Source organism: Toxoplasma gondii, chromosome VIII, assembly GCF_000006565.2.
Source record: "Toxoplasma gondii ME49 chromosome VIII, whole genome shotgun sequence".
Taxonomy (NCBI): domain Eukaryota; phylum Apicomplexa; class Conoidasida; order Eucoccidiorida; family Sarcocystidae; genus Toxoplasma; species Toxoplasma gondii.
The window spans coordinates 4,993,079-5,020,982 of record NC_031476.1 but is presented as its reverse complement, the minus strand read 5'-3'; the positions used below and the strand labels follow the sequence as shown (position 1 = coordinate 5,020,982).

Below are 27,904 nucleotides of genomic sequence, written 5' to 3'. Positions count from 1 at the left end.
GAAAAGAGAAGAAAAGAGAAGAGAAAGAACACCAGAGAGAGAGCAAGCTGGGATGGAGGCTAAAGAGAGCGAGAAGAGAGAGATGAGGTGACGAGAAGAAGACCGACGAAGGGAAAGGCTTTTTCTCTTCACCTATCTGCAGCGAGAATCGGCCCGGGCGGGAGGGGGGGAACGGGGGAGACCCTGTCTCTCTCCTCGAAGGCTGCAGCTAGGCGGAGATGATTGTTGAGACTGCAGTTTGCGCGTTTAATATTTTTCCGTATTTTGAGCGACGACAGTGGAGAGGAAAGAGGCATCTGGAAGATGAACGGGCGTTTTTGGACAGACGAAGGGCAAGGAGGCGCACGAGAAGCTCCAGAGTTCTTGGCATCCTTCTGAGGAGAGAGAGCCACGGGAGAGAGACAGAGACACAGAGACAGACAGACACAGAGACACAGAGAGCAACGCAGAGAGGAGACAGAGACACACAGAACGAGAAGAAAGGCACACATTGACTCAGAGAGAACGGAGAGACGCTTGTCGATTCAAGACTGAGAGGAGCGGAGAAAAGAAAGCGAGAGAGAGAGGAAGAGAAGAAACGCAGAAGGCAGGTGTAGACAGAGACAGAGAGAGAGAAAGAGAAGCCCAGGGCGAGGCACAACGCGGAGAGGGCCTCTTGGAGGCGGCAGAGCAAGGCGAGCTTTCAGCGCACAGCAGCGCGCGAAGGCGAATACTCCGCATTTGGTTTCGGCCTTTTATCGCGTTTCGAGAAACGACCTGTTTCGTTTTCTCTCACATCTCAAAAATGTTTTTTCTCCATGGTTTTCCAGGAGACTGCTTCTTGCCGGCGCCTCGAGACCGACCCTCGAGACTCGTTTTTCTTTCCAGAGAGCGCTTTGCGGTGCATCTGCAGATGCACTCGGAAAGCAAGGGGAGATTCCTTCTCGTTTTCTCGCTTCCTGTTTTCCCTCCGAGTCTTCGGCTGAAGTGAATCTGCGTTTCCTTCTTTGTTTTGCTTTTGTTTCCCAAAGAACTCCGCGAACCTAACCGACCGCGAAAGAAAACTGAACGAGGATCCACCAATCACGCTGGCGCGAAAAAAATCGAAAGCCGCTTCTCGCCACCTTCTCTTTTTCGTCAAGCGAGTCCTTGCCCCATATGGTCGCCTAAATCGCTGGAGCTCGAAGGTTTCTCCCGTAGAAAAGGACCAGGTGTGTGTGTGCGTCCTCGTTGTCGTCGATATGCCGAGACGTTCTGTCGCTCGCCTGCCGCTCTACAGTACAGACCTTCTGCGTCTTTCTGCTGCACGGAGCTTTCGAGGAACAGGCGAGTCTTTTTGCGCGCCGGAAGGTCCCCAGGGAGTCTCCGAAGCTCTCTCCGAAGTCACACCCCCCTCCGGCCTCTGCCGAGGAAGAAGTCGCGCGAGTCCAGCGCGCGAGAGGAAGAGCCGATCTTTCTCCGTTCCTTCTGGGCGCCTTCGCTCTGGCGCGCCGACATATGGGCCGGAAGAGTGACGTTTCGTTCATGCAAAGTCACCAGTCCTTTCGAGAAACATGCGACTTGACTGCATTCAGAACCTTTCTCTCTGGTGCCACTGCTTATTTTTTATACGCGTTGGCATGTATGCATGTCCATTGCATCGATAAAAATACATGCTCATTGATGCGATTGTTTCGACGGGTGCATACGCGTCCTTGTGAAAACCTGTGGTGAAAGACACCCTGTCAGTTCTTTCCCTGAGACTGAATCACAGTCTGCGCAAACCGCCTTCGACAACCATCTGAAACGCTCTCCGTTTTCCAAGAGTCCGACGCTGGCACCATGTCGGCCTCCTTCGTCGTCTCTCTTCGAGCCCACGGCTCAAGGTCTCAGTGGAGTTCTTCTTCTCTTTCGGCCTCCTCTCGTTCTTCTTCCTCATCTTCTCCTCTCTCTCCTTCTTCTCCCTCGGTCAACGGACGACAGTGGTTGTCTGCCGATTGTTCATCTGCCGGTTCGTCTGCGTCCGTCTCCCTCTTCTTTGAGTCTGAGTCCATTTGGATCTGCGGCCAAGCAGCATCGCCGTCGTTTCCTTCTTCTCCTCCTTCCCTTTCTCTTCGTTCTTCTTCTGAAGCAGAGGCTCTCACGGCAGCGGCGCCGCCGTCTTGGGGGCGGCCGAGCGAGACGCAGTGCAGAAGTCCAGAAACAGGACGAAGAGGATACGGTGTAGAAGCGACAGGTGAAGGCGACGAAGCGAGAGAAGACGGAGAAGAACGCTCTGGAGAGGAACGTCCTCAGGGGGAGAAGCGACAAGTTGAGGACGCAGGGAAAGGCGTCGTCGAACCTGACCTGAGTTTCTCCTCATGCACTGTAAAACGCGCACCGTCTACTCGCCTTGCCGTCCATCTCTTCGACTCTTTTCTCTCGAGAAGAGAGGACGTTGTCGACAATCCGACAGTGCCGAGGACGCCCTTGGAAGACGACGCAGGCCGCGCGCCTGAGACGAAGGGGAGTCTCAGTGGCAGGCGCGTCGGCGGCACGGAGGAAGCGGACCGGATCTCGCAGGATTCTCAAGGAGATGGCAGACGCCAAAGCTCGGGAGACGGAGACCAAACGGACACAACAGAGAACTTCGAGAAACGCACAGTCGCATGTCTCCCCAGCCTCCTCGTATGGGATGGCGACGTCTTCGGATCTCCGGCATTTGCCTGGAGACGCACAAAGAACCAGCGACGCTTGCTCAGCAGCCATCAAGGCAAAGGGAATCGAGCAGTAGAAAACCCAGAAAAACTAGAAGGGACAGAAAAGCTAGAAGAGACAGAGGAGACAGAAGAGACAGAAGCGAATCGAGAAGGAGGAGACTGTGACGGAGTTCCGGATATCGACGAACTTTGCTCCAACCTTCTGGTCGAGCTCCACACAAAATGCAGAAGCGACGAAGAAGTCTTGACTCTCCTCGAGAGTCTCACCTCTTGTCGCAGGCAGCCGTCTGAGACAAACGCAAACGGTGAAGAAGATCACGAAGGTGAGGACAGGAAAGGAGGCGGCGAGAAAGCAATCGAAAAAAGAGAACGACAAAGAGGAGATCGCACCGAGGAAAAACACGGAACGCTGTGGAGATTGCAAAGAGGAGACTTCCAGGCGCGGTTTGCGATGGTTTTCTTTTCGGGCCATCTCCGGAAGCTTTTCTTCTGCCGAGACAAAGTCGGTACACGCTCGCTTCTTTGCTGCTCCTCACTGCCGTCTTCGTCTCTCGACGTCGCGCCCTCTGGCGGCTCTTTGTCGATGCCTTCGCGAGAGATAGACGACTCAGCTCTCGCCGTCTCCGCTCCTCCGCCTTCCTCGTCTTCCTCCTCGACGTCTTCGCCTTTCGCTCCTCGGTCTGCCGCTTCTTCTGCGTCTCATTGGGACGAACGATTCTTCCGGCGTGGAGGCGAAGGCGGAGAGAGAAGACGCGTTTCTCTTGTTCCGCGACAAGGCGACGCGTTTCCTGCTCTTCTTCTCTCGCTTTCGAGTTCGACCTGCGCCGTCTGTCCTCCCTGGGAAGAGGATGAATCTGAAGAAAATGTCGCGCAAATCGAAGGGATCTCTGAGAGACAGAAACAACACAGGGAGCATCGTTCAGAGGCCTTCACATTTGTGCTCCCTCCTGGATGTTCCATTACCACTCCATTGAAGACCCGTACCGTCCATTCTTCCTCTTCTTCTTGCTCTTCTTGCTCTTCTTCTTCCTCTTCTTCTTCTTCTTCGTCTTCTCCTGTGCTGCGCCTTTCTCAGGGGATAGAGGGCAGGTCTTCTTGCGACTCTGCAACAGGCGCCATTTCCGAAAGCTCCGCGGTTCGGGGCCTTGCAGGCTGTGCGTCTTCGGCCCACTCGCGCGTCTTCAAGCGACGAGAGGAGGTTCCCGTTGATGGAGTTCGCGCACTGTCTCTCGACCGCATCTTGTCTCTCCTCGACGAATTCAGACACCCTCGTCACACAGAGACGCGGGACGACGACTGGCGGCGCCCAGCCCCCAACGAGGACAGACGACCGCCAGACATGTGCGAGTCTCGCGCAGGTCTCAAACACAGTTATCCTTGTTCTTCCGCCTCTTCTCCGTCGTCCTCTGTTTTCTCGCCTTCCTCCACAGTGAATTCTTCATCTGCCTCGCCTGCTTCTTCGCCTGTTTCTTCGTCTGCGCCACCGACTGCTGCTTCGTCTTGTTTGGAATCTCTGGGTTCTCCGTCTGGACGGGATTCGCCTGCGGGCGAGGCTGCGGAGGCTGAGGAGGCTGTGGAGGCTGAGGAGGCTGCGGAGGTGGGGGAATCTGACGAAGCCTTTCTTTCGCGTTTGGCGCAGTCCGTTTTCTCTCCGACGCTCTCCTTCCTGCCCTGGATGCGTTCGCCGCCTCTCGCCTCGCCGCACCTGTGGTGTCAGGTGCCAGGCTGCGCCGAGTGTCGCAGCAGAAAGGTTTCTTCGCGAGGCCTCCAGAGCCGCAAAAGTCCGACGGGAGACGCAGAGGAGGCCGCTACAGAGGCCGCGTTGTCCAGCGAGGCTCTCGGCGTTGCGCAGGCGCTCCTCCGCGAACTGGAAGAAGCTGTCTGGCGATCGTGTAGCCCTCGGGGAAGCCGGGCGCCAGCAGACGCGAGGAGGGTGGAGACCATGCCCGAGGGAAAGAAGGCCGAGGCGCGAGAAGAGAGAAAAGAGGAGGAAGGCGAGAAGAGAGGACAGGAAACGACAGGTGAGAGCGAAGAGGACAGTCTTGCGATTCTGTTCTCAGGGGGCGTTGACTCGTCGTTGCTGGCCGCGCTCGTCCTTCGGCTCCTCTCGGAGGGTCGACTGGCGCCTCCACCTCTGGAGGGCGGAGGCGGAGAAGGCAGAGAGAGAGGCGAACGAGAGGACAAGCGAGCGCCGGCTGGTAGCAGACGAAAGTTCGTGGTGGAGCTCGTGAATGTCGCGTTCACCGCAGCTGCCCCAGATCGACTGACAGGTCTCGCGAGCTACGCAGATCTTCTTCAGAGATGGACGAACCTGGAGAAGACGGAACAGCGAAGTGCAGCCTTGAACCGAGGGTGCTGCGACCTCGATCTCCGCTTTGTCTGCGTCGACGTCACTGAGGAAGAAGCAGTAAATGCGGAGGAGGAAATCCTCCGTCTCGTCGCGCCTCACGAGACACACATGGACGTCAACATCGCCTCGGCTCTCTACTTCGCTGCCAGGTGTGCCTCTGAGCAGAGAGACGGGATCATTCCGCCTCTGAGATAATCCACTGGAAAGACGCAGAGCTCGCGTAAAAACTGGACAGGCGGCTTCAGATCACGAGCAGCTTCTCCCAAGTTTTTCCAGTACTCCAAAGAGCCTCCAGGCGCGTAGAAACGGAACCTCCTGAAGACTCTGCACCGCATGAAATTCCATACAGTTCTGATATTCTAGCCTACAGATCCATACGTCTAACATGCGACTGAGATGAACGAAAGGAGAAGCTACGCTGCTGCGTCATGCACCATCTGACGGATGTCCAGATATCTATATATGCGTATCTATGTATTCTTTGTGCTGTAGAGCTTCCGTTTTTGCTTCATGCAGACACACGTATGCATGCGGATAGACAGCGAAACTAAAATAAGCATACATATATGTATGCGTCAATAATGCATATGTATCTAATGTATAAGGCCGTATAATATATATATATATATATATATACGATCGAGGAGCGATGGCAAAGAGAGACGCGACATCCTACAAGAACAGCGGAGTGTCGGCGCCGTCGCTTTTCTCGGAGAATGCGTTTGAGCGGCTGCGGTGTTCATACGGACTGCTGAAAGCTTGACCGCAAGCATCAGGACTTTGCCTTTTGACTTTCCGGTGGATGTTTACAGAGGAAAAGGCTACCTGGTTTCGTCCTCCTTTTACAAAGAACCGGAGTGGAAGAGCCTTCTGGAGTCCAACGTCTGGGAACCTTTACACCTGCGAAGTAGCCCCGCGCCGAAGATGGCAACTGCGTCAGTCTCGCACCAGATCGGGACTGCTCGCGGCTTTCCTACGTCAGCGGCAACCTGTTCTCTCGCGTCTTCTTCTCTGTCCTCTTCTTCCTCATCTCCCTCTGCTTCTCCTGGACGTTCGCTTTCTTCTCCTCCTTCTCCTGCTTCTGATTCGCGTTCTTCTCCGGCGGCCCCTGCCTTTCTGGCTTGTCAATTTTGTAGGATGAAGGCGAAGGCGGGATGCGTCCACGGCGCTTGTCGACTCTGTTGCTTGAAGCTTCTGCAGCTCGCGCAAGTCGAAGGCGAGGCAGCGCTCGCAGATGCACGGAAACTAGGCGAAGGCGTTGCTGTTCCGGCGACAACTGCAAGCGAGAAAGAACAAAGGCCTCGGAAAGATGGCCCAAACGCTTGCGAAGACGGGGGCGAACGCTGGCCTAGCTGTGGGGACGCGAGCGACCTGGAGGACCCGAATGCGCGCAAGCCACGAAGCCTGCATCTGGGAGGCAGAGGCTGGTTTTCATTGCCTGCAGACCTCGTCCTTCACCAACTGTGTGCAGTCCACCGGGCGAGGCCGAGGAAGAAGCAAGAAAACGAGACAGATGGAGACAAGGAGACACCTGCGGCAGCTGGCGACCGCTGCACGATCCTCGCCGCTGCGACTGGAGGGAAGAGCGAGAAGGCAACGGCCGTTGGTCGCAGCGACGACGCGGAGTCTCGAGAGCCGCAGACGCGCGGCGGAACGGGTCGTTCCACCTTCTCTGCAGACGAGAAAAAACGCAGAGACTCTCTGTCTCCGATGGATGCCCCTCTGCCGTGGTACGCTGCCTGTGGCGACGGCGGCGGGGGGAGTCTCGCGTCGACAGGTAAGCGCTCTGGAGCCGTCTTCCGAATGTGTACGGGAGATGCGTTTTCAGGTTCTGCACTCGCTGCATCTGAGTCTCGTTTCTGCAGAGCCACAGTGCGCTTCGTTAAACATCCAGCTTGGTGTGTGTGGGTCGGTCGAGGGAAGATCCTACGACCGTTCGTCGCTTTGCTTCTTTTGCGCGCATTTCTTCTGCACATGGCGACATGCAAAGGCTCCTGCATGAACGTCGACGCAGGAGAGGCCGCGAGGCGTTCGGTGCAGACACTCAGGTCTGCCTCTCGACTCGTTCATTTCGATGTCGGAATCCTCTTGATGCCCTGCTTCTAGCGATGCGAGCGTCACCGCGTCGCCATTCTCTGCACATGCTGTTTGTCGAAATTCATCTGGGAACGTTTCACCTTCGGAGTGGGGATGCCTTCCGTTTTCAGGAAACAACTCCCAGTTTCTTCTTCACACAGACAGATTTCATCTCTATCCAGCTACTCAGTGCCCGCCTGTTCCAGTCCTGTCTTTACACCAGCTTTCTTGAACTACTGTGTACCTCGTTCTCTCTCTCTCGTTATATATTTATATTTATAAATATATTCAAAACTATATACAAAGATATCTAAAGATCTATAAAGAGATATGCATATTATGGATGCATAGGTGCTTGCAGATTCACTTTGTCCGCATTGGCTGGTTTCGCCTGTTGCATGTACTGTCTTCGCTCCACTCGAGTGCGACCGGATGCGCCACTGCCTTCTCGTGTATTGGACAGAACCTCCAAGAAAGACGTACGAAGTCCGGAGTCGCGTCTTCCTCCTCGGCAGCGGCGCGGACGAACTGTTCGGCGGCTACGGACGCCACCGCACTGCCCGCCTGCGACGCGGCGCCGAGGCCGTTCGAGCCGAGATGCTTCTGTAAGTTCGTGCATTTTTCTTTGACTGCATGCGCTTGGGTTTCGCGCCGGCTTTCCCGGAGGTGTCAAGGCGACGGGAGGGATGCGTTTTTTTCGCTGAAGGCGAATCCGCATTCGCGAGTTCGTCGTTCCACAATACGCGCTGGCTTCGCCTAGGTCCACGCGAAAAAGACCGAAGTCGAGGGCCGGCGGAGACACACGAAGAGTTCTGGGAGGGATGTCTTTCTTGGAAAGGCGCGAGGCAGGTTTCCAGCCGTTCTGTCTCCACGCCTGTCGCCCGTCTATGTCGCGTTGTGCCTCCTTCCGCGGTGCATCTTTCCCTCCACTCTGCTCGTTTTTCGCCGACGTTTGCATGCACCTGTCTCCTTCGTTTCGTCGCTGTCCTCCGCAGAGACCTTCGTCGCCTCTGGCGCCGGAACCTCGGCCGAGATAGCCGCATCTTCTCGCATTTCTCGCGTGTTCCTCGACTGCCGTTCCTTGACGCGTTCTTTCTCGAGTTCGTCGACTCTGCCCTGCCTTTCTCCTGCATCCTCTCCCCGCCTTCTCCTCCTTCTCGTCTTGCGGATTCGCCACAGACGAACGAAAGCAACGCCCCTCTGGGGAGACACCGCGACAACAGCGAGAGCGGCACACCGCTTCCAACCCAGTCTTTTTCTGTCGCGTCGCCGCGTTCTTCATCCCAGTCCTGCCCTTCTCCCCGCGCCTCCCCAGCTCCCGCGACGCTCCCCATGTCTCCTTCTTGTTCTTCCTCGTCTCCTCACTGTGCTTCTTTTTCTTCTTCTTCTTCTTCTTGTTCCCTTTCTGCCTCTTCTTCTCCTTCTCCCGCTTCTGCGTTTTCTTCTCCTTCTCCCGCTTCTGAAGCGCCTCGGGAGCTGGCGGCCTCAGTCCATGCGCAGCTCCGAGCGACTCCTGCATGGCGGTCGAGCAAATGGCTGGTGCGAATCTGCGCGCTTCTTGAGGAAATGTTCTTCGCGGCCTTCGCGCGGAAGCGGGCGATTCAGTTCGGCACTCGCGCCGCGCAGCTCTCGAATCGTCGGTGCGCGCTCTCGAACCGCCAAGTCAAAGGCACAGAGCGTTTCAGAGAACCCCCAAGAGAGTAGACCTTTCGAACAGAGATCAACGTCATCTCTTCAAACTTCTCGCTTCTGCTACACAACGGCCACCGCCGCCCATCTCTACCCGAAAAAGACATGTCCACTCACTCTCAGGGAGCCATGTACATAGATATACGTATATATATATATATACATATGTATGCATACAGATATATCTATCTATATATATATATATATATATGTGTATATATATGATGTATATACATGCGTGTATGTCCCGGAGTTTATTTTTGTGTGTATAAATCGCTGTGTGGAAGTGTCAATGTGTGTGAATGCGTTGGTAAGCTTCTGTGGGTGTCTCTTGAAGGGATTTTAAACTTAATTGTCTTTGCGTTGTCAAAGAGGGGGTCGAGATGTTTTTCACTTTCTTGTGGATACGTTTCTGGCAGAAGCTGGTGAGGTTGTGTGTAAACCTTTTGCGGTTGTTGTGAGAACGAGGATATGCAAACTCCCATCGCCTCGCGTTCGTGTGAGTCAGTCTCGGCTACCACACAAAAAGGACGCGTTGACGCCCAACCTCAGGCGGCGCTTCTGTCGCCTCTCAGCCGCCTTTCCACCTGCCAGAGTTTACGCGCGCTCGTCAACCTCACAGGATGCACTCTCCACCAGCAAACGAACCGGAGTTCTCGTTGAGAAATGCAGCCAGTGGCACTGAACAGACGCAAACACGAAGGCACTGGTATCCTCTTCTGGTATCTGCAACCTCTTCACTGTACATATATATATATATATATATATATATATATGTATAAATTCACAAATATATATGCGTAAATTTATATATATATATATATAATCAGTTTAGATGTGCCAAGATTCGTGGATTTTGTGTCCAAGTACTCGCAGCTGTAACTGTCCATTTAAAAATGCATTTATTCACTACAGGTATTTCGCACGATGGTTCGTCTGTTTATTCGGAGGAACAGGAGGGGGGTGGGCAAGTTTTTCGGTGACCGGAACTCCGTCGAAGGCTACTCCGGTCACTCGGCAAAGGCGCAGAGACAAGACCGACTGTGTTTCATAGAGATGTCCTCCTTGGTCGCGAATGCCTCATTGAAAACGCGTTTCTTCGGAAAGCTCGCACAGAACTGGTTTCTAAGCTTCCCTCTGTCCACTCTGCTCCAATCAGCGGAGGTTATCCCTCCCCAGAGAGACGAAGGGCGCCGATATCCCGACGCAAAAAGGCGAACAAACGGACCGCAAAGCGCATGCGCAGCTTCAGGCTGAAAGAACGCGACACTCCCTGTCGACTCAAACATGCAGTCACACAGCCTTCGCCTTCAACAACAGGCAATATAGGTGTATGTCTATATGTATGAATATATATATATATATATATATATGTATGTATGTGTATATAAATACATGTATATGCGCATATGTTTGCATATGGATAGAAGTTGTATACATGTTTTTATATATTGATATCGATATCGATCGATATGTATCGGTATAATATGTGTGCATTTGTATTTGAAGGGTGGTGAAAGAGAGGAGGCCTGGAGTGAGGGGGCATCTTGTTTCTGAACAGTTGTGGGGAGAGTGGAGAGAGTGGAGAGAGTCGAGCAGCTCGAGGACGGGAGAGAAGAGACGGAGTTCCTTCATGTAGACGCCCCGTCAAAGGATATCAGACCGAGCTGCGTCGACGGAGAGAAGGAAAACTCAGCTGCCCTTGGCTTCCAACTGTCTGTGGTCTGCGCGCGCGGCGCGAGGTGGACGAAGACTGTCCAGAGAGACAAGCAGAGTCAGATTTTTCTGCAGAGATCTCCTCGCGAGCTGAGGTCAGCCGAAGCGTCTGTCGCCTGTTTGCGCGACGCAGGTGTGTTGCGTCTTCTCTCTCGCTGCGATGGCTTCACTTCCCCAGTCACCTCGCCGACGCAGCGGGCAGGCAACCAAATAGATCCGACTCACGCAGAGCAGAGTCGTCGGCCGTACAAATGCGTTGGCCTTGCAGACACACAGATACAGACACAGACGTCAGGCGACTCTGCGAAGCACCGACGGACGCAGAGGAACAGAAGCCTTCCGTCGCTTTCGCTGTGTCTCTGCTGTTCCCAGGCGAAAACGCGAAAACGCTGTTGCCTTGATGCCTTGCTGCCTCGTTGCGTCGGTGTCCCTCTCTACTTCCTCGCGTCACAGTTCTTCGTTTCCACGGTGCTTTGCCGACGAACTCCGCGGAGCGCCAGCCTCGTTCTTCGCTTCTTTTCGGGGATCTCTGCTTTCTTTTTCCTTCGACGGCGTTTTCGCTCGGGGCGTCGTCGCCCACCGCCTTCTCACTCGCCTGCAACTCGCGAGCTGTTGTGTGTGCGATCCAAGCGCATGCAGAGCCCATTTCCAACTCGCTGCTTTTCGCGCGAAGAGTCCCCGTCGACTTTTAGCCTTTTTAGGAGACGCAAAGTCTTTTTTCCCTGCCGCTTTCCTCGCCTCAGGTTCGCTGTGAAAGCGACATGCAGACGCTGCCTTCCTCGCGCTCCAGCGCCTGAGATTTCCGCTCACGCGTTTCCGGTGGATGCGCAGCTGGCCTGGACTCCCGAACGGTTTTCCTTCGCTTTCTCGAGAACCCTTTTCTTCTTGTCTCCGCTCTCGCACTTCCTCCCTCCGCGCCGTCGAGGCCTGGCGCAGCTGTTCGCCTTTTTCCAAGTTTTCACCTCCGCGTGAGACACGGCCGAGGTTGAGAAGCGCAGCGGGGCAAAGCCAAACGCGTCGAAAGAAAGGCCTTTTTCTCGAGGCGGCACCCTGAAAGATTCTGCTCAAAAGGCGAGAGGAAAACAGACAGACACGATACAAACAGAGGCCGAGAACAGCGGCGGCGGTGGTGGCGCCGAAGAGAGACAGACAGGAGAAGTTTTTCGTCTTTACAACCTCTGTTCCCGCGTTCTTCAGAGCTCTCTTTCCACTTGGAATCAACTGGAAACAGAAACGCTCGGTCGCGTCGACTCCCCTCTTCTCCGCGTCTCGCAATCTGAAAATCCCCCGGAAAAGAAAAGCCTGACGCTCCTGCCTTCGGTCGCCGGCGGCGCTCTCGCCTTGCTCGCGTGGATACTCCCCTTCCCCCCTCCTCGGCGCCTTCCACTTCTTCATCTTCTCCCTTGTCATCTGTCGCATCTTTTCCTCTTCCTCGCTCCTATCTTCCTTCTCGTCCTCTCTGAAGTCTTCGGAGAGGGGAGGACGGCGAAGCTACGCTGCTCTCTGCGCGCCTGTCTCGTCTTCTCTCGTTCTGGCTTCTCTGCTCCATTCCCCAGTTCTCCTCCCTCTTCCTCCTCTGCTCCACGTCATCCCTCTCGACGCCACTCTCCCGTTTTACATATATATATATATATATATTTGTGCAGGTTCTGTGGTTGTCTCTCGCGTTTCTTTGTCTCCAACTTATACACCGCTGTTTTTTTTCCTGCATATTTTCTCTTTTCTGCTTCCACCATGCATCCCGGAGCTCTGCCCTTCGTACCCGGAGGCGCTGTGCCGCCTTCCGCGGGGATGGCCGGACTCGTTGCGCCAGGCGTCGGGAGTTTCCCCCGGCCTGCAATGGTAAGAAAGAATTGGCAACAATGCATTCTGTAACGCCAATGCAGAACGCTGCCCTGAGTTCCGTCTCTTCTGCCTTGTGAATCTCATCTTTTCAGAGGCTCTACGCGCGCCGCGGTCGTCTCAGAGAGAGGATTCTTCTTGCGTCTCTCCTTCTCCTCCCTCTCGTCCTCCTCGCTCTCCTCTTCTCGTTTTCTCCCTTTGTCTTCTTTCGTCTCTTCTCTTTTGTCCATCGCATCCGTTTCTTCTCTCCTCTCTCGCTGCAATGTCTGCTCTCCGACACCAGGCACTCTCTGCGTCTTTGCGCCTACCTAGCTGTCTCTACATCACCCATGCTTGGCTTATATATATCCATATATATATAGGCATATATATATGTAGATATAGATATAATTGCATGTGTGGTTACTCTCATTTGTCCGACCTCCACTCGCTTTTGTGTATCAGTTCTACATCTGTTTCGTCATCACTTTGCTCGTTTTCGCGTCTCTTTCTGTCTCCTCTCTGTCTTCTGTTCGTTTTCTTCTTCTCGGTATTGTGTGTCTCCGTGTTGCGCCTGACGTTCCTGAATTCTGTTTTTCTTTTTTTTCTCCTTTCAATTGTTTGCAGCCTGGAGCTCCGCCGCTGGTGCATCTCTTCGGCGTCCCCCATCTTCCACCACCCGGTACATTCGAAGGCACCTGCGTTTCTCGCCTTTGCTTTTCTCGCCTCTGTCTCTCCTGTTCCCTCTGGCGTCTGCCTCTCGGCTCCAGAGCGCTCTGCTCTCCGGCCGTCTTCTGCTTTCCATCTGGAGCTCCTTCTTTCTTTGTTTGCCTGTCCTTTCAGGCGCTGCACCCGCGGCGTTCCGTCCAGGCCGTCCTGGTCTGTTGCCATGCCCTGGAAGGCTCGCGTCGTCTTCCTTCTTCCATCCGCCAGGCTCTCACGCGCTCGCGGCGACGTCGCAGGAGAGAGGCTCGATGGCCGCGAACGAGAAGGCCGACGAAAGCAGCAAGCCTGTCACAGTCTACGTAGGAAACATCAACCGCCATGTCGACAACGACTTCCTGCGTCTCCTTCTCGCCGTAGGCAAACGAGGACCCAGAGAACGAGAAGGGCAAGAGTGAAGACGCGAAACAGGACAGGCGCGGTCAACCGGCTCTCTCACATTGGAGAAGGGGAGAAAATTATGGGAGACTCCAAGTCTCCACTGCCTTTTCTGCCTTTTCTGTCTCCTTCACTCTGTTGTCTTCGTTCTCGCTGGGGCGGACTTCCATCCTGTCATCTTCCCTTGCCTACTCTGCTGTCTCTTTGGACTCCCTTTCTCCTCGTCTCTTCTCTCGTTCTTTCATCCACTCTTCTTCCGGCTCGCCTTCGCCTCGTGGCTTCGCCGTAACCTTCGCCGTAACATTTGCCGTAACCTTTGCGTCTTCGTTCTTTCTCTTTCTCCTTTTCTTCCTCCCCTGAAACTCGCGCTTCCCCTTCTCCGTCCCCCCCCTCTCTCGCTCTCTTTCTCTCTCGCTGCGCCTGCGGTTTCCTTCCTTCTCGTTGCTGGCTGCGTTTTCCAAGAAAGAATTGGTTCCTCCGTTTTCCGCTCAGGAGTGCGGCCGCGTCATCAGATGGAATCGCCAGGCGGATCCGACAACCGGCCAGCTCGCCGCGTTTGGCTTCTGCGATTTCCAGGACGCCGTGGGGGCTCTCAACGCCCTCGAAGTTCTTCCAGATCTCGTTATCGGCGGAAAAGCTCTCAAGGTAGCGGCGTGTTTCTCTTGCTTCTTTCGCGTTCTTCTTCTCGATGTCGATCTTTTTTTCGCTCTCCATTTCTGCTTGTTTCTCCCTCTGTGTCCTTCACCTCCTCTCTCCTCGGCTCTTCCCTTTTTGCTCTCTTGCGACGCTTTCTTCGTTGGCGCCGTTTCGCTGAGTCCTTGGTTTTCGTGGTTTTTCGTTTTTTTTTTCGCTTTATTCCTACTTTTCGGTCTTTCGTTTTTCGTTGTTATAGGTTAACTGCAACGAGAAAGTGAGGGCAGAAGTGAACCGCGTTAAGGAGGACAGAGTTCTCTCCACCTTGCACACGGTGAGGCAGAAGAGAAGGCGCATCTAAGGAAATGTCGAGTTTGCCTCTCCTGAGTGTTGCCGATTTGAAAATACGCATTGTTTCCAATTCACTGGCTTCTCCTGCATGTCCTGTGAGAGGTCTCCAGTCGCGTTGCTTGAAAACCTTTTTCTTTCTCGCGTCTCCTGTGGCTTCTTGTCTCTTTCTGCGCGTCCTGCCTGAGCGCTGTTCGGCGTCCACACAGGTCCGCGTTTCAACACTGTCTTGGACTCGTTTTTCGCTGTTTCACTTGTTTCCATTTCCAGCTTCGGTGGTGCTCTCCATCTCCACGTTCTTGTTTTCTCTGTTCTGCGTTTCGTAATCGTAGATGGATCTGCCGTCTCGACTTTGAAGTCTCGCTGAAGGCTTGTCTACGCTGTGGGTTCTTTCGGCTGTCTCTGCAGTTTCGCGATAAGAAGCGAGAAGACGTGGAGAAGGAAATCGAGGAGGAGACAGCGCGTCTCCGCAGTGCCGTTCTGGAGGTCGTCAAACGCAAAGAGTCCCAAATTCCGGTGCGTGCTACCTCTCGTCGTCTGCCGTTTTCTCCCCTCTTTTCCTCTTTTTCTTTCCTTCTTTATCTTTTTCTTTCTCGTCCGTGCTTCGCCGGACTTCCTTGTCTTACTCATGTTGCTCTCTCCGTTTCTGCCCGTTTCCGTCAAGTTGCCCTTCTCGACGTTCTTCTTCGTTTCCTTTCTTCTCTCTGACATCCCCACTCTCCGCGTTTCAGCCGCGCTTGAACCTGTCGTCTTTCGTTCCTTCTTCACTTCGCAGTCCCTGTGTTCCTCCTTGAGCTCATGCGGCGTGGACAGGGTCGCTGCGTTTCTTCGGCAGGTTTTTCTTCTTCTTGCTACATTTTGTTTGGTGTTCTCGCCAGTCCTCTCTGCTTCGCTCAATTATCTATCTGTTGCAATGGCTCTTGTTCGTTCTTCCTTGGCCTCGGTGCATGCGTTCCAGCCGGACGACGCAGAAGAGGAGGCGAAGCCCCCGCGGAAGGAGGAGAGCAAGAGACGCAGCTCTCGCCATGGCGGGAGAGAAGAAAAGGAAGGAAAGGAGAAAGGTCTTTCTGGCAGGTACACTTTCCTCGTTCCTCAGGAAACTGTTCTCTCTGTCTCTCTCTGAAACACAAACTTTTACGGGGAAGAGGCCGACTTGAGAGATCGAGCAATGCGCTGTATCTTCAGATTCAGTGACGTCTCCAGAGATTCACTGGGATCTTCAACTCTCTCCCTCACTCAACAGCGCGTGCCTTTCGACCTCTCGATAAGGTTGATACTTCGCCTCGGCCTGGACGTCCACACCTATATTTATAATTTATATATGTACTCATATATTAATATATATATTAATATATATATATATATATATATATATTCGTTTATATACAGAGACAGCGAGAGAGATAGCACATGTCTGGGTGTTTTTGCTTTCAAAAATGGATTTCTGTCTCCTTGTTCCGCTTCGTTTTTCTCTGCCCGTTTACTTTCGTCCGCCCACATTCGCCTTGTTATATCTTCAGCGACGCAGGCTCGGAGTCTCGTACTTCTTCTCATCGCTCTTCGTCCGCGAAGGACCTCTCGTCTTCTTCTTCCTCTTCTTCCTCCTCCTCTTCTTCCTCTTCTTCCTCTTCGTCTTCTTCCTCTTCTTCTTCCTCTTCTTCTTCTTTGGGAGAGGCGGCGCCGTTGCCCGCCAGTGCGCCACCGGGTCTTCCCTCGCAGGACGAAACTCCGTCTGCCGCGAGCGTCGTCGCTGCCGCGGGAGGCTTGGGGACGTTTGCTGGTCTGTCTGCGTTGAAAGCAATGAATCCGGAACTCGCCGAAGCTGCTTCCTCTTGCTCTGTCTATCGCGTCGGACCCGACGGCGTAGACCGACGAAGGTTCGCACTTCCTCTGGAAAATTCATTCGACGAATCTGTTCGAACATACCTCCATAGTAAAACATAGACATATATATATATATATGTATATATATGTATATATATGTATATATATGTATGTATATGTATATGCGTGTGGGAAGTGTGGTAAGAAACTGCGTATGCGTGGTTGACGGGGGTTCATCGATATTCTGTCGTTGTCGCGCTCTTCGTTAAACGGTCTTCCACAGGCATTTTCACAACTGCAGTGACTACCTCCGAAACTCAGAATATGCTTATCTGCGCGGGTGCAGATCTACTTGTGCTCACGTTTAATGCGTTGAGGAACCATGGCGGGTGCGCAGGCATATCATATATATGTTTACGTATATACATATATATATATATATATATATACACATACGTATATATATATATATATATATATCTGCACACATACACGACCATAGTTCTTTGTGATGTCATCTATGCGCGCGTTTGCGTAGAGTCTGTGTGTGCCTTGTGAAAATTGATTGAACCTCTCTGTGTTTCACTGCTTCTCCCAGATACATCACGGAAGACTACCGCCCTTGCCGCCGCGAACTGGAGAGGCTTCACCACCTGGAGCGCCGCGACTCCGAATTCGAGAAGTGTGTCATAGACATCAATTACGCCTGTTTTTCTTACCGTTTTTCTCGATTTGTGTATCTCTGTCTCTCGAGGTATATCACTGTCTACGTCTCTTTCTGTGCATGTATGTGTCTGTGTTTTGTTCCCTGTCTGCATCTCGTTCTTCATTCCTTTCGGTTTCTCTTTCTGCCTCTCCCCTTTCTGCTTCGCCTTCTCTTTCACCTTCCCCTCCGTTGGCTCGCTTCTTACCTCGCCCTCCCGCTCGCCTTTTGCATCTGCTGGGTTTCTTCTTGAGTGTCCTCTCTCTGTTCTCAGAGAATTTCGGCGCCGCGAATTGGAGTGGATCACTCGCGAGGAGGATTTCAAGCAGAACAAAGAAAAGTAAATTTTCCTGCATTCTAGTCGTCTTTCAAGGCTCGTTCTACATATATATATATATATATACATATATATATACATATACGTATATACATATATATATATATATATATATATGTGCACACTTCGACAGAGCGGTGGACATATGTACGCCGACTTCTAAAGACAGACAGATATATTCATGTGCAGATGGTTTTGTAGCTATATATACATATGTATGTATTTCTCCGGCCTTATGTTAGGTTACTAGGTGCGTTTCCGGACTTGCACTACTCATGCGTATTCTTTTAAAAACTAAGCATCTATATAATATGTCTATAAATATATATATATATATATGTATATATATATATATGCGTGTAGAGAGATCACAAGTTCGGTGGATGCGTCGCCGGCACTGTGTCTCGTAAGTAAAGACGTTTCGCTTAGTTGGCGTGTGTGAAAAACTGGAGATATTCGTTTTCTGTGTCTTCGCAGAGAAGTTGCCTTGGAGCAGGAGATTCGCGACGACGATCGACAGCACTTGATTAACCAAGACCTGCGCGGCGGTGCGACTCTTCTCCTCCACCTTGTTTCACAATAAAGTTTCAAAACTCTATCACATTTCGTGGATAAATCAAAAGTATTTCGAGGCGCTGTGACGGCTTCTTCCGTTGACAGTTTATTGTTTTGCGTCACAGAGGGTTCGAGACATGAAGGAGCAAAGGCTCTGTTTTTCACGAAGGTTCATAATCGAGTCGGTTCGACATGCAGTTTCCTTTCCATGCATGCATATCTTCCAATGTAGATTTCGAGACACACACACACGCAGGTTGGCTCTCGCTCGGTACTGAAATGTACCCGTTTGCGCAGCTGTGTGCTCTGATTCCATGTCCATTCACATGCCTCGACGCCTATAATGTAGAGGTACAGCCGTAGGCAAGCATGCATCTTTTTTTGAGTAGGTAGCTACGCTCGAAAGTGGGGAGCTTTGTGCGTAGACATATTCTCACGAATGTACTTCTCTACTGCGAAAAGCGTATATCTGTGTCTGCATATGTCTCTGTATAGGTAGACCTGTAGAGGTTGTGTGATGCGCCAGTCGGTAGACAGATCGAAAGACGAGAAACAAACTGAAAGAGAGTTACGTAGATATAGAGCGGAAGCCAGTGGAGATGGAGATCGACAGAGGTCGCGACAGACAGACAGAGAGACAAAGCTAGAAGAGGCTGGAGAGGGCAGCGAGCGCTACGTTTACGTAGTTGAACGATCACATGGGCGTGTGCCTGTCATGAGCTACATAGAGCAGGGGAGTTGCAGAGGTGAGAGTGCGACTTGGCTGCGTATCGGTCAAGCGTTGCCTGCGTGAGATCCACAGAAGGACGCAAAATGTCGCTTTCTTCTGCAGTGTGGTGGGAAGGCCTGCAAGAGCCTCGCCGACGTCAGGAGCGCAAACGCAGAAGAAGACGCGAGGCAGAAGACGACGCTGCGGACCGAGACGAAGAAGAAAAGGAACTGCGAGAGGAAGCGAAGCGACGCCGAGAGGTGAGCGAAGACGAGGACTAAAACGAAGGAGACTCGAGCGATGGAAACCGTGAAAAGGAGACGAGAGATTGGTCGATGAACGGCGAGAAGGACAGGGACGTTTCGGCGCGCCAGCGTTCAAACAGAAAGACGAGACGCAGAGATGAGAGAACCCATGGGGAAGACAGAAGGCTGTTTTTTCCTCCGTTTCGCCGACGCGGTGCTCTTTGTTGTGTTTTTTCTCCAGTCATGCCATGCATTTCAAAGCGCATGCGACTTCCTTTTCCTCAGTCTCCCTGGCGTATTCGTCTCAATTGCTTCCCCTCTCTTCCTTCCCCTCTCTTCCTTCTCCTCTCTTCCTTCCCCTCTCTTCCTTCTCCTCTCTTCCTTCTCCTCTCTTCCTTCCCCTCTCTTCCTTCTCCTCTCTTCCTTCTCCTCTCTTCCTTCCCCTCTCTTCCTTCTCCTCTCTTCCTTCCCATCTCTTCCTTCCCCTCTCTTCACTGTTTCCAGTGCTCGTCCTGTGCATGTCCATCGTCTCCTCTTCGGCACGATGCGTTGTCGCTGCATGTACCGCCTTTTCTCAGGATCGCAGCCGAGCAAGCGCCCGGCAAGAAGGTGAAGGCGACGCACCGGCCGCCAGCGTCGAACAGGGGAGAGACGCGCGAGAAAGATCCCAACGCTGCGCTGCTCCGTCTTCTCCTTCTCTCCGGCACCGCGACGCTCGAAAGCAGAAGGAGCAGACGCCTTCTTTTCTGGACGAGGAGACTGCTGCTGCGAGACACGAGAAGTCACGGGAGACTCGGAAGGAAGAGACAAGCCGCAGCGACAGAGACGCGCGTCGAGTGAAAACGGAGGTGAGCAGGCGCAGCAGCAAATGCATGCAGTTCCTTTCAGCAATATCGCGGAACAACGCACACGGTCATGTGTACTCTTCTGTGGAAGAAGCGCGGTGTTTTCGCAAGCTCGAAGAAGCAACTCCAAGTCCACTCGAGCGAATCTTCTCCGGAACGAATCGGTGGCTTCAGGTGAATATGGGGTCCAGACTCTTCTTTCTCTTCCTCTTTCTTTTTCTCTAGATGTATGTGAATGCATGCACATACAAATTTTATGTACATGCATGTATCGCTGTGTGTTCCTGTCCATGCATCACCTCTCGCGCATTTCCGTCTCTTTCCATGTCCACGCCTCAAAACGCATGGGGATTTTCTTTCATTTTTGACTTTCCAGTTGAAGACGAGCGCGGCGCAGACGCCCTCGCAGGAGCTACGCGCCTTCTTCGGAGATGACGAAGAAGGCTTCGACGACAGGCGTCGCCACAAGCCTCTGACGAAGCTGGATGAGCACCGTGATGTGACGAACAAAATGCAGAAGGCGCAGGAAACTCTCAAAGTCATTGAACAGTCCAAGAAACTCCTCGCGTCGTAGGCAAAGAGACGCCGCAAAAAACAGACGAAAGCGCAGTTCCAGGAATGCCGAAAACGCAGAGAAAACGACCCATGCGGTGACGTCCATCGGCCATCGGACAGGGTGACCTGAACAGTCAAATAAACTTGGTCATTCAAAATATTCAAATGCTTTCTCTACAAATAAAACCATACTCCTCGAAGGGTGGATCGATGCATGCGCACAGCCAGAGCCGTAGATATATATATATATATATATAAACGAGTAAATAAATAATTTCTGTTCACCTGCGTTGTTGCAGCGTTCCGACTGAGAAGGAGAAATTGTTTGTCTACGACATCGACTGGAGTCTCCTCATTTCAGTAAGTTTTTCTTTTCGCTTGTCCACGCTCGCGCGTCTCCGTCTGCTGTTTGAGTGTGTGTGTCTTCTTTCAGAGTATCTCTCGGAACATACATGCGTCTGGCTGTGGGTATGTGTAGCTGCTGGGCATTTGTAGAGAGCCATGAATAGATTTACATGCATTTTTTCTAACGTGTATGTGTGTGTGTATGTGGGGGGACTATGGGACGGTGTGGAGCGTTGGTTTACGGAACGTCTCGTGATTGGCGGAGAGACGCGAACCGCCGAGAGAATGGTTTGACGTTTTTTTTTTCAGAAGAACATTTTGGACCTGAAGCTCCGACCCTGGGTGAGGAAGAAGGTCTGCGAATTCATGGGGGCAGAAGAAAGTCTCGTTCTGGAGGTGATCGACTACATCGTGAAGCGCGTTTCGGACCGTCCGCCGGCCGAGGAGCTCCTCGGCGAACTGGCCAAGTTCCTCGACGAAGAGGCCGAAGGCTTCGTCAGAAATATGTGGAGGCTACTCATCTACGAGCAGCTCAAGCTGAAGGAGTGCTCTGAGTAGAAGAAGAAGCGGCGAGTCAGCGGACCCAGGGAGGTTGAGAGTGAGGCCAAGTCCGGAACAAGGCCCCCAGACGAGACGAGGAGGTCGAAAAGGGGAAGAGGAAGAAGAAGAAGAAGGAAAAAACAGGAGAAGAACAGGAGAAAAAGAAGACACAGGGGGAGACCAAGCGGAAAGGTGGAGAACCAGAAGAGAACGGGAGCCCGGAGCCACAGATGCAGAGAGTTGGAGAGGCTTGTTTTTTCTGGGGGTTGTACAGGGTGAAACGATCTTTGTGTCTTGAAGCAGACGCGGATCGCAGCTCGGTCGTGGTGCGATTCCTCGCGTTTTTATCCACGTTTCTTCGCAGAAGGATGGACGCATGAGGCTTCTTTTTGTCGAAAGTTCCTGCTCTCTGAAAAGGCATCTGTTGCTGTTCTGGGACTTCTACGCCGAAGCAAGAAAGCCTTTCTTCTCTTCCCCGGTGTTCTGCTCCGTCGACATGGCCTCAGCCAGAACAAAGGAAACAATCTGAGAGCAACTTTTCTTCTGTTAATACCGCCTTCGTCTGTTTCAGACCTCGAACCGTTCATCTGCCTTGAGGTCGTCTTCGATGCGTAATACATACATATATATGCATATATATATGCATATATATATATATATGTATTATAGTTGTACATCTACTATGCATATATATGTGTATATATGCATAAATGCATGTATATGTGTATAAGTGGGAGGGAGGCGAATGTCCCTATGTGGGCTCTTGGAGGCCATTGGGTTCTATTCTTTGATTTAAAAGTTTGCGGTGATGCTCGCCTTTGTTTTTACGGTTTTCTTCTGTCTTTTCACGATCCATGACATAGCGTCTCGTGCTGTCCATAACTCGAGTCTTTCATCTTCGTTGACTATATGTCTCTGCGGCCTTCTCTTCGGCCGCGTTCGTGTCTGATGGCTTGCGCGGCTTTGCCTCGCGTTCTGTGACGCAACAGAAAGGAACTTCTCCACGCATGCAGTCCACCTCGTCACGGCAGAGGCCGAACGCAAAGTTCCTCGCAGAACGCTCTCTCTCCGGGTGTACATACACCCGGCAGACACTCGACGGGGGAAGGCAAGACAGCACAAGAGGTAAAGGACGAGGAGACGCCATCAAGGAAGGAAACAAGCAAGAGGCGAAAGAGCTAGAGAAAAAAAAACAGGAGAGGAACGCGAGAGAAGAGAACAGCAACAAGCAAAAGGAAGAGAACCTGTGTGAAGGCAGAGACGACTTTGCCGGAGAAGCGCAGCAGTGGAACGCAAGCACCCAGCGGGAGAGACATGCAAGAAAGCGAGAAGACGCGTTCACCATCCAAGAAAAGAGCGTCGAAGCACACACCTTTCGAAACGTCGCCGCGTCTGCAGACGCCTGTCTTTTTCTGAAACTCCTCTCCAAGAAAAAAGAACGCGTAGAGAACAAAAGAGGAAGAAAAGTAGAAGAACCGACAAGCATCAAACGCGAAGGCAACTGAATTGTTTTTTAGAAAAAAATGACCCCCGTACTCCGCCTCAACGGTCCGTCCAGAGCCATAAAGCAACACGGAAAGACCTTCGAGAGACTCCCAGTCCCCCTCTTCCTCGGTTGTTTCTTCTCGTTTCTCTCTCTCCTTTCTCCTTCGTTCGCTCTCTCTTCCTTTGTCTGTCGGCAAGAAGAAAGAGAGAGGCGCACAGACGCTCTGCGTCTTTTAGTCGACGATCAGTTCCTGGATTTTCCAGTCTTCGTAGCTGCCGTCGGGGAGGTACCTGCGAATGGTGAAGGGAATGGTCTTCTGATACAGCTCTTTCTCTGCGATAATAAGCGGATCTGTCTCGCCGTCCAGCGGAATCGTGATTGGCGCGTTCATGCTGATTTGGAGAGCGCGCGTCCCTATGACGCGAGCCTTCTCGAACTTCGTGATGTACGGACTCGTGATCCTCGGACCCTCACTCGGTCGCGCGTGGGGTCGCTGAGAATAGACGAAAACGCGAGAAACAAACGAGATGAACATCCGACTCAGGAAGGCGGCAAAGGCCTCCGCAACGGCGAACAGGGTGGAAACATGGCGGAATCGGTCCTCAAACACAGCGAAAAAAAACGCGTTCACCATATGTCCATATCTTGAATAAAAGCGTATATACGGATCTACACATATATAAATATATATATAAATATATATATATATATAAATATAGATTGATAGAGATACTCATAGAGAGATTGATAGATATTGATAGATTAAGGTGAGTACGTAGTAAAATGTATTTTCGGAATGACCAAGGTGAGGAGTTTGTTTTCTTACGGCTGCTCTAGGGTCACTTGGGTCGAGAATGTCCGATTCCGGTTCGTGGCTTGCGGCCGCAGCTGCGCGTTCCACGTCGAAGTCATCGATTAATTCGTCGTCTCCGAAGTCCTCGCCAAAGTCGTCTCCCAAGCCACCAGGTTCCCCCGCAAACATATGGTCGATTTCGTCGTCTGCCATTGCGAAGTGTGGAAGAAAACGCACGGTAGCGAAAGGCAAGCGTCGCTGAGGTGGAGGCAAAGCGGGAGAGAAGAAGTCGGAGAGAGGGAGAAAGAGAAAGAGAGGAGTAGAGAAAATCGCGCCCTGGCGACGCGCCGTCGAGGCCGCGGTACACGCACAAACCAGGCAGAGACACCGCTGAGGAGAGTGAAGAAGAGACTCCACTCTCGCGTTTCTGCGTAAAGAAAAAGAGAAAAGGGGAAGGGAGGCCGATGGGAGAAGGGAGGAGAAGGCGAAGGAGGAGGCCGTGAAGAGAAGAAGTTTTCACTCTAAGAGTGGAGAGAGGAGAACAACACGCTGCGACGAGAAGGCACAGCTTCTCAAGAACTTGAAGAACTTCGATCGGCTGAATTTCTGGCCTCGCTTTTCTGTCCGGATGCCTCCGCCCTTGTGCGACCGAACGAACTGCAGCCGCCTCCAGGAGAGGCAGACCTACTTCCCTCGTTGTGGGGGGAACTCGCAGCGAGAACGGGGAGAAGAGAAGGCGAAAAAACGGGCAGAAGAATCGAGAGAAAGAGGAGCGAGAGAGAAGGAGAAGAACGCGACAGGTGAACAGCAGAACAAGCCAGAGAGCGGGGAGAAAAAAGGAAAATGCATGCGAAGAAAAGAACTGGACGCGTGCGAGAGGCGAGCATGCGTCACGAGCGACAAAATAGCCGACAGCGGATGCGACGTGACTCTGTCTGAAGTGTAAATTGTCTGCAAAAAAACTTGCCTTCACGGCATTTCGAGTTACTCAGGAGAAGAGACTGGCTGTGTCTCCACCTCCCTCTTCTCCGGCTTCTCACGGCGCGCCTGCCGAGACGACAAAGATAGAAGCGCCTGTTGCAGACAACTCTGGTGTACATACACCTCATCCCGAGGAGTCTCGACTGTCCAGACACGCGAACGAGGTGTACATACACCTCATTTCGCTGTGTTGGGGAGGCGAAGTCGTCTTCTTGCTCTGCTGCTTTCTCCGGAACTGCGTTTGCGCCGCGAGGCTCTCTCTCTCTCGGATTCTCTCCCTTCTTTCATGCGCGGCCTGCATATTCTCCGTGAACACTCCCTTCCTTCACTTTGTTTTCCTGTCGGTCTGCCCTCGTACCTGTTCTCTCGGCTCTCCGCGTGTCCCTCTGTTCTCTCCCGTTTCTCCCGTTTACTCGTCCTCCCTTCCACATTTCCCCTCTTTCTTCCTTCCTAAACACCTATAAAAACGCCTCTCTTCTCTCCTCTCTTCTCTCCTTCTCCCTTCCGCTACTCTCTCCACTTCCTTCTTTTCTTCTCTTCTCTCTCCCGTCTTCCTCCCCGTCTTCCTCCCCCTCTTCCTCCCCGTCTGTCTCCCTTCCACTCCGTTCTTCTTCTCCTCCTCCCTTGAGCCTTTTTTCCGTCTCGCTCCGTCTCGATGGCGCTTTCGGCTTCGCCGCTGTCGACGCAGGCAGTCGCGAAGTCGCGCGCGACGCTCGCAGGCCTGGACGAGGCGCTTGTGGGAGAGAAGAGAGACGCCACTCGGCCGGAAGTCCTTGTTCTCGCCGACGGACTCACGCTCTCGATCTCGCCTTCCGCAGCGTCCCTCGACGACGAAGGCGAAAAAAAGGCCCCACCGCCCGTGAAAATCGAAAAAGTCGTCAACGCCTGGGGCAGCGCTGCAGGCGCCGGTGCGTCCGAAAAGAGAGCCAAGAGAACAGACAGCGGAAACTGCAGAGAGACACAACTGGCAAAGCGAAGACACGAGCTATAGCTAAGATGCATGGTAGAAAGCGAAAGGGAAGGAAACGACATGGTTGAAGAAAGTCGCTGAAGGAAGAAATCTGCGCTCTCGACAAAAGAGAAAAGCGCACAATCAATATCTGTATATTTGTCTAGAAATGTCGATACACACATACATATATACATATACATATATATATATATATATATTTATATGTGTATATGTGGAACCGTGTATGTACATGGTTCTATTGTTTTTCTTGTACCTCAGCAAACGAACGTTCATCTGTTCATTAGGATTAAGCGTTATATCGGTGCGCCGACGGGTGGAGCTAGGCTCTTTTCTTACCAGTGGTGCTCCAGTTACGGCGAGACACGAGCTGCGTGCTCGTGTCTCGCAGCGACTCCAGCTTCCTTCCCTTCTTACATGCGTTCCTTCAGTCTCAGTTTGAGGACGTCAACGCTCACGCTTAAGCATATATTTATCGCTTAGGATGAGGCTCGTGATTCCGGACCAGGCGATTCATAACACTGATGTCGTTCGTCGCTTGTACACATCGAGCAATCCTTCTCAGGTCCTTTTCTCTATTGAGCTCACTCTGGTCACTTAAAGCCTTGATGCCAAACTGTCTTTGGGCACCGATACGGTCGAAGGCATAGGTGTCAATGTTCGCCTGTGTGCGTATGTATGATATGTATTTATGTATCTGTGCGTATTTTCGAATGGGCTCATGTACGTGTATATGTCTATATGCGCTTATTTTGTATGTATATATATATATATATATATATATATATATATATATTCATATATTTATATATATTTATATGTGTATGTATTTGTATTCTTTTGCACATGTGTGTTCAAGTGAATGTAAAGATACCGAAGTCAGGAGACTGCAAGCAGATGGTTGTGGGACCGGGCCGAGATTTCCTTCCTTGCGTCGTTTTTTCTTTTCTCTCGTTTTCTCTCGTTTCCTTCCCGCTGTTTTTTCTCCGTCGTTTTGTGCTGGTTTTTCTTTGTGTCCGATCCCCTCCAGCGCCTTCGCGCTCGCTGCGCGCGTCTGCCTTCCTCGCACATCCTCTCAGCGTCTCTCTCGAGCTTTTCGTTCTTCGCAGGCAGTGACTTCTTCGACCGATACCGCATGTCGCGAAACGCGGAGCTGAAGCGTCTGGAAGAAATGGAGGCGGACTGGAGAAAGAAAGTCGAGGCTGAGGAGTTCCAACTGCAGAGACACCGGAGAATTCTCGAGGCTCAGGAGAAGAACCGACACGCGCGCGAGCGACGCAAAAGACGAAAAACGAAAAAAACAGAACTGCGAAACGCCGCAAAGATTGCCGGGCGCCGAGGCCACCACCGAGAAGAAGAAAGAGAAGAAGAAGACACAGAAGAGGAAGAGCGAGAAGACGCGGGAGATCCAGAGAGAGAAGAGGAATGTCGAGAGAGGAGAAGAACGCGAGGAAAGAGAATTCGAGAAGCAGAAGAAGCGTCTGAAGAAGAGAGAGAGACACTGGCCTGTGGCCCGCGTTCGACACAAAGGCAAAGCTCAGATTCTCCGTCTCTCCCGCCTTCAGCGGCGTCTCATGTGTATGGACAGCCGGGGCCAGGTCGGGAAGAAGAAACTGTTTCCAAGAAAAGGAGGCAAGAAGATGGAGAGACGCGAGAACGTCGCGAACTTGACAGTGAAAAAGAAATAGAGGGTTCAACGCAAACAGAAGTCGAAAAAATGAAACCTGGAATGGTGACTATCAAGGACGACGAGTGGTAAAGATATGATTGTATACATGCAAGTATATGTATATATATATATATATATATATATATTTCTGGGTAAATAGATATCCGTGTAAATGTTATAATAGGTATTTTCGTAGGGACGAATATATGTGGGATTTAGAATTCTTTGTTTTCCATGTACGTACCTGGACTGAACAGGCGTGCTGTCTTCTCTGTCTTCGCTTTTTCACCTTCATTTCCCTTGGAAAAATACTTCTTTTTATTGTTTTGAAGGTGCCTCCTTTTCCACATGCGCCTCAGCGTGGCCACGATCCTGCTCTGGGCCTTCGCTCTTTTCATCTCTTTTTTTCTCTCTTCACATTCCATTCCCCTCTCTGCTTCCCTCCTTCTCCGTTCCCCTCCAATTTTCGGCGTCCGCGTTCCATTCCAAAAGCTGTTGAATTCTCTTTTTATCCCCAGCGTTCGTTCTCTTTTTCTCATCTTCGCGTCGCCGCCCGCTGTGCGCCGTCTCACTTCCAGGTGCTGCAGCGTGTTTGCGTAGAGAAGAATCATCTGCAGAATTCAGTGGACATGCTTCCACAGGAAACTGCAGAACAACGCTTCTGTTCATTCCTCCATGCAGACGCGTCCAGACGCACATGCATTCACGCAGGTATTCTCATGCTTTTTTTCGTATCCTTATTCATATATTTATTAATGTACTTATTCATATATTTATTCATATATTTACTCATATATTTATTCACTTATTTATTCATATATTTATTATTGTACTTATTCACTTATTTCTTCACGTATATATGCATGTTTTTATTCATGTGTGTATAGAAGATACGTAGCATGGAATTCGTTCGTTAACCTTGCTTCGGGTGCGTCCGCAGAGCGAGGAGTTCGTCA

The 27,904-nt window shown here is 51.9% G+C and overlaps 4 protein-coding genes across 4 annotated transcripts; 3 read left to right on the top strand and 1 right to left on the bottom strand.

Moving 5' to 3' along the window:
- Positions 1-1,800: 1,800 nt before the first annotated feature.
- TGME49_270760 (asparagine synthase) lies at positions 1,801-8,787 on the top strand (the record flags this gene model as incomplete). Its single annotated transcript, XM_018781585.1, has 4 exons — positions 1,801-5,156; positions 5,820-6,784; positions 7,547-7,688; positions 8,079-8,787. 4 exons carry the CDS (start codon positions 1,801-1,803, stop codon positions 8,785-8,787), a joined length of 5,172 nt encoding a protein of 1,723 aa, XP_018636621.1.
- A 3,435-nt stretch (positions 8,788-12,222) lies between these two features.
- On the top strand, positions 12,223-21,587 carry TGME49_270770 (PWI domain-containing protein; the record flags this gene model as incomplete). The annotated part of the gene is made up of 16 exons (XM_002365702.1): positions 12,223-12,330; positions 12,937-12,991; positions 13,153-13,388; positions 13,903-14,055; positions 14,303-14,377; positions 14,800-14,907; positions 15,350-15,465; positions 15,912-16,268; positions 16,814-16,897; positions 17,193-17,258; positions 17,733-17,803; positions 18,643-18,779; positions 19,343-19,612; positions 19,986-20,179; positions 20,464-20,524; positions 20,819-21,587. 16 exons carry the CDS (start codon positions 12,223-12,225, stop codon positions 21,065-21,067), a joined length of 2,340 nt encoding a protein of 779 aa, XP_002365743.1. The 3' UTR covers positions 21,068-21,587.
- A 1,110-nt stretch (positions 21,588-22,697) lies between these two features.
- POLR2F (DNA-directed RNA polymerase II RPB6) lies at positions 22,698-24,175 on the bottom strand. Its single transcript, XM_002365703.1, has 2 exons — positions 23,362-24,175; positions 22,698-23,028 (listed from the first exon to the last, which is right to left on the bottom strand). Exons 1-2 carry the CDS (start codon positions 23,539-23,541, stop codon positions 22,768-22,770), a joined length of 441 nt encoding a protein of 146 aa, XP_002365744.1. The 5' UTR covers positions 23,542-24,175; the 3' UTR covers positions 22,698-22,767.
- A 523-nt stretch (positions 24,176-24,698) lies between these two features.
- Positions 24,699-27,038, top strand: TGME49_270790 (hypothetical protein; the record flags this gene model as incomplete). The annotated part of the gene is made up of 2 exons (XM_002365704.1): positions 24,699-25,217; positions 26,389-27,038. The coding sequence occupies exons 1-2, from the start codon at positions 24,965-24,967 to the stop codon at positions 27,036-27,038; spliced, it is 903 nt and encodes a 300-aa protein (XP_002365745.1). The 5' UTR covers positions 24,699-24,964.
- Between the last annotated feature and the right edge of the window lie 866 nt (positions 27,039-27,904).